The following is a 4,749-nucleotide window of genomic DNA, read 5'->3' on the forward strand; positions in this document are numbered from 1 at the left end:
GGGAATGCCGTATTTTGTAACGATTTTAGTAAGCGTAGATCAAGTTTGACAGTTTTAGCATTTTGTACTAATCAATAAACAATTTAACGTAGAACCGGTGTTTCTTTAACGTATTAAATGTATTTTATTTTACATTTTTGGTGCCGAAACCCGGGAGATAGTGTTTGTTGTTTAGTTTGCCGAATTCTGTAAGAAACTAACGGAGTGCTTAAACTTAGACTATGGATCTAACATTACGAAAATATTACCGTAGCCAGCTAACGAGACTAGTAAATACAGTGGACGAAGTTTTACAAGATGAAAGCGTGAGTGTAGATGATATTGCCGTACTTCGCGAACGTATTGAAGGTTTGAAAGCGTCTTTGAAGGATTTAAACAATAAATTAGCGCCTTCCTTCAAAGAGGAACAATTTGAGGATGAGTGTAAGAAAATCGTCGAGTATGAGGATGCTGCAACCAAGGCTATTGCACAGCTGCGACGTCGAATACAGTCAGACGTGCATTTGCGTGAAGAGTTGCATCAGGAGTTGGACGATGCCGCATCAGGGAGTGATTCAACCCATCCTAAGCGATCCAGTAATGTGGGTAATAATCAAAAAAGTAACTACCAGAGAACGGTAAGACTACCGAGAATAGAAATAGCAAAATTTAGTGGTGACGTCTCTTTATCAGGGGCGCACCCAGAAATTTTTTTCGGGGGGGGATAAATTTTAGTTATACCACCATTTTGTACCTCTGTACCTATGTAAATGTGGATTATGGATAATAGGACAGTCAATAAGTGATGTCATAAAAGTCCAAATTTTTCTGGATTTTATATATTTATATCAGTATAATACCTAATGTATAAATCCAAATAAACTAATTATGTACTAAAGTTTGATTTTTAGCTTCCTTGGTTTTTCGGACATTTTATTAAGGATTGATTCCACTGATGGAGTCAATTCTCTGAATATATGCAAGAGCGTTAGTCCATTAAGTCGAGTCTCGGATGTAGCATTTCGCAAGTAGTTCTTCAAACGGCGTAATGTCGAAAAAGATCTTTCATTTTCCGCCGTGGAAACAGGCAGTACTGCTAATATATGCAGTAATGTCTTTATGTTTGGGAAAACGTCATCAGCGCAATATTTTATTGCACTCAAAGCATCTTTAGGCCATTCCTGCTTGTCCAACTTAGCAATCAGTCTGTACCATAATTTCAGCTCTGCTGTTAGCTCATCCATGCTGCCATTTAGATCATCCTTATAAAATAAGATTAGAGACTTGAATTCTTCTAAAGTTTTATCAGTTAGACTATGGGGATTGGTTGGCAGTAAACACTGGAAACCCATCAAAATCTCTTTGTGCTTGGTGAATCTATCCTCTAAGTTGCCCAAAAAAGCATCCAAGAACGGGATATAAATCGACACTCGAAAATAATCTTCGACATGACTAACCTCAACATTGCATCTGTTGGTTTGCTTCGATGTAATCCGGGGTTGGGAAATGTCGATTCTGTGTCTACCAGCTTGCTCCTGAACGCCAGCAAATAATTTTGCGAACCCGGGCTTAGCATCTTCACGTAGCTTCTTTATTTCAGCTATTGTGTCTTCAGCTAAGTTTGCTGCCTTTCTCAAGTCGATATTCCGTTGCTGCAGCATCTTGCATAAAATACTGCTGTAAGAAAACACCTGATTTATTACTGACAATGCAATAACAAATTCGGCCTTTTTTAATGTGCAGTCAAGTTGATGAGCAGCATTTGCGGACTCCTTATCCGGCCATTCAGAAATTTTATGTAATGCCAGTATAATTCCATCGAAAAGTTCGACAAAAACCATTACAGAGTTGTATCTTTCGACCCATCTTGTTGCACAAAGCCGCTTTATTTTTTCGTCGGAAGATGCAACTTCCAATTCCTTCAGGCTTTCTTCCAGCACCAATTGCCGTTTTGGAGTGTGGAAAAAATTATATAGTGTTTCTATGGTGCCTAAACAGTTTCTTATTGCGGATACTTCACACGAATTCGAGACAGCCAAATTTAATGAATGAGCCACACAGTGAACATAAATCGCTTGCGGATATAAGGCTCTAACGTGCGCCTGTACACCATTAAACTGACCGCTCATAGCAGCTGCACCATCATACCCTTGGCCACGCATTTTACTCACATCGATCCCAAGGCGTTTAAGATTATCAACGATTGCAGTAGCAATTCCTTTGCCTGTGACATCCTCAATTGGGATAAACTGTAGAAAAAGTTCCTCCACAAATGTAAAAGATGGATCAACACAGCGAATACAGAGGGACATTTGCTCAGTGGTTGATATGTCAGTGGTCTCATCGACTAATACTGAAAAATATCCAGACAAATTTATCTTTGTTATCAGTTTTTGCAGAATAAGGTCATTGCTGATCTCAATAATCTCGTTCTGAATGTTCCAGCTTGTATAAAGGGCATTTCTTTTGCTATTAAGCAGGGTTCGTTGCAGAGTTTCATCATATTTGGCCCTATATCTCAAAATTTCTCGGAAGTTTCCTTCATTATCATCTTTTTCCGGGTCTACAATAATTCGTCCTCCATCTCTATGTCCTCTCAAAGCCAACCCTTGTTTTCCGCAGAGAAGAACTGTTTCTATTATGGGCTCCAGTGTTTTTCGATTTTCCAGAATTTGGTTTTTTTCCTCTTGATTTAATTGCAGATTAATTGGATCCTGTTTTCCTTTAACGATGTTGGTAATGAGGGCGGCGTTTTCAACGTTGTGCTGGTGATATTCACGTGTTTGATGTTCGGTGAAACGTTCTTTGGCTTTTTTCCAATTGCAGAACTTTTCTGTACATAGTTGCCCAACTTTCTGATGTTTTCCCAACCCTACTCCGGTATTTGTGTTGAATAAAACACAAAATTTACAGTACGCACCGTCCACTTCCTTGGAATAGCTAAGCCACTTCCACTGGTGGAACCATTTGTGTTGAAATTTCAAATTTCTATTACCAGATGAGGGAAACTGGAATGTTTCTGTCGGCTGCCACAGCTTCTCCAATATTTCGACTTTCCTGCTATTTGCCACGTCAATTCCTGGGAAATTTGCAATATCATACTCGTGCTCGGCCCTCGAAATTTCGTATTGCGACTGCAACTCGTCATCATCTTTATTGACTGGAGGATTCTTCGGTAACTCTAGAATAATAAAACTGAACTGTAACACTGAAGTATTGGTAGGTAACTTAACTTACCATCATCTGAATTTGGTGTAAGCTCCACTCTCGGCTTTTTTCTAAAAAAATCCAACACTTGGAGTTGTCTTTTACCTTTTGATGTCATCGTCAATAAAATTATTAACAATAACGACACGACACGACTTCACGCACGTGGGTGGAACACTGAGCGACTGAGCGATTTCGGGTAATGGATTCCTATGGCTCAAGTTTGACTTGCGCGCTCGCGCTGCTGCCGGGCCCGGGTGGGAATGGCATGCCGGCAGGGCGCCAACATTTAAAAACCACTCGTATGTGTGTTTGGCTTGTCGAACATGGTGTTACCTATATAAAATTTCGGAGGGGGTTGTAACCCCCAAAACCCCCCCCATGAGTGCGCCCCTGCTCTTTATGGCCGGAATTTTGGGAACAGTTTAACGTCGCGATTCACCAAAATAATACGTTAAACAATATCGCTAAATTTGCATATTTAAAGTCTTATTTAACGGGTAAAGCATTGATTACTATATCAGGTTTAGCGTCGGGTAAAAATACATATGACAATGCTTTAGAATTATTGAAATCCGAATATGCATGTACCGAAAAGATTATAGATACTTATGTACAAAAATTGTTGTCTATGCCGCAGCTAAAACATGACAAAGATACTTTTGCTTTAAGAACTTTGTTTAATACCGTGACAACAATTATAAAATCGTTATCTACGTTAGGCATTTCGGCAGATCAGTACGGTTTATTGGTTAAGTCAATCGTATTTAAAGCCCTACCGTATTCTATGCGTGTCACGTATAAAAAACAAAGGTTGCGAGCAGATTCTGGTCGTGAACATGCAGATAACGGGTCAGTAGCGTTGGGAAGTATGGTTTCTACAGAAAGTGTCGCCAAAACTGGAGATTTTGATACAGAAATTAAGGAGCTTTTACATTTTATTAAGGTCGAGTTAGACTCTATCGAACAAGCGAGTGGTACATCTAGTAATCATAACACAAAAGACTTTAAAAAACCGAATAGGTTTGTGCGTAACGAAAAAAGCAGTAGCGAATACGGGAGCGAATACACTGCTGCGGGTTTGCTTACCGGTGTAAATGAAATGTGCCTTTTTTGTAAATCAAAATCACATTTAACGGCTTCGTGTGATAGTTCGATTAGTATTAACGCGAAAAAAGACATACTTAAAAGTAACAAACTTTGTTTTAGATGTCTTAAACCTAATCATAACTCTAAGTTTTGTAAAACTAGAAACATTTCGTGCAATAAATGTAAGCGACGTCACGTGACCACCATGTGTGAAAATCATAAATTTTCCGATTTTAACGAGAAAAAGGATCTTTCGAATAACCCTTCGAATAGTTCGAATAAACCTAACAATGGATCTGTAGCACTAATAGCGGGTGGTATTGTTGACAATATTTATTTAAAAACTGCTTGTGCGTTTGTTTTAACAAACAGTCAAGAGACACTCATACGAATGGTTATTGATGGCGGAAGTCAATTGTCCTTTATTCGAGAAGAAGTTTCGCATAAATTAGGGCTGCCTAAAATAGGTACCCA

General features: G+C 39.0%; 1 protein-coding gene across 1 annotated transcript; it reads right to left on the minus strand.

Moving 5' to 3' along the window:
- Nucleotides 1-872: 872 nt before the first annotated feature.
- LOC116163111 (zinc finger MYM-type protein 1-like) lies at nt 873-3,448 on the minus strand. The gene is made up of 2 exons (XM_031476961.1): nt 3,217-3,448; nt 873-3,160 (listed from the first exon to the last, which is right to left on the minus strand). The coding sequence occupies exons 1-2, from the start codon at nt 3,302-3,304 to the stop codon at nt 873-875; spliced, it is 2,376 nt and encodes a 791-aa protein (XP_031332821.1). The 5' UTR covers nt 3,305-3,448.
- Between the last annotated feature and the right edge of the window lie 1,301 nt (nt 3,449-4,749).

Source organism: Photinus pyralis, unplaced genomic scaffold, assembly GCF_008802855.1.
Source record: "Photinus pyralis isolate 1611_PpyrPB1 unplaced genomic scaffold, Ppyr1.3 Ppyr1.4_LG2, whole genome shotgun sequence".
NCBI classification, from domain to species: Eukaryota; Metazoa; Arthropoda; class Insecta; order Coleoptera; family Lampyridae; genus Photinus; species Photinus pyralis.

Excerpts from the sequence above, each read along its gene's own strand:
- LOC116163111 (XM_031476961.1), bottom strand. The coding sequence starts at position 3,304 with ATGACATCAAAAGGTAAAAGACAACTCCAAGTGTTGGATTTTTTTAGA. Across the intron at positions 3,161-3,216 it reads TACACCAAATTCAGATGATG|AGTTACCGAAGAATCCTCCA; the intron begins GTAAGTTAAGTT and ends TTATTATTCTAG.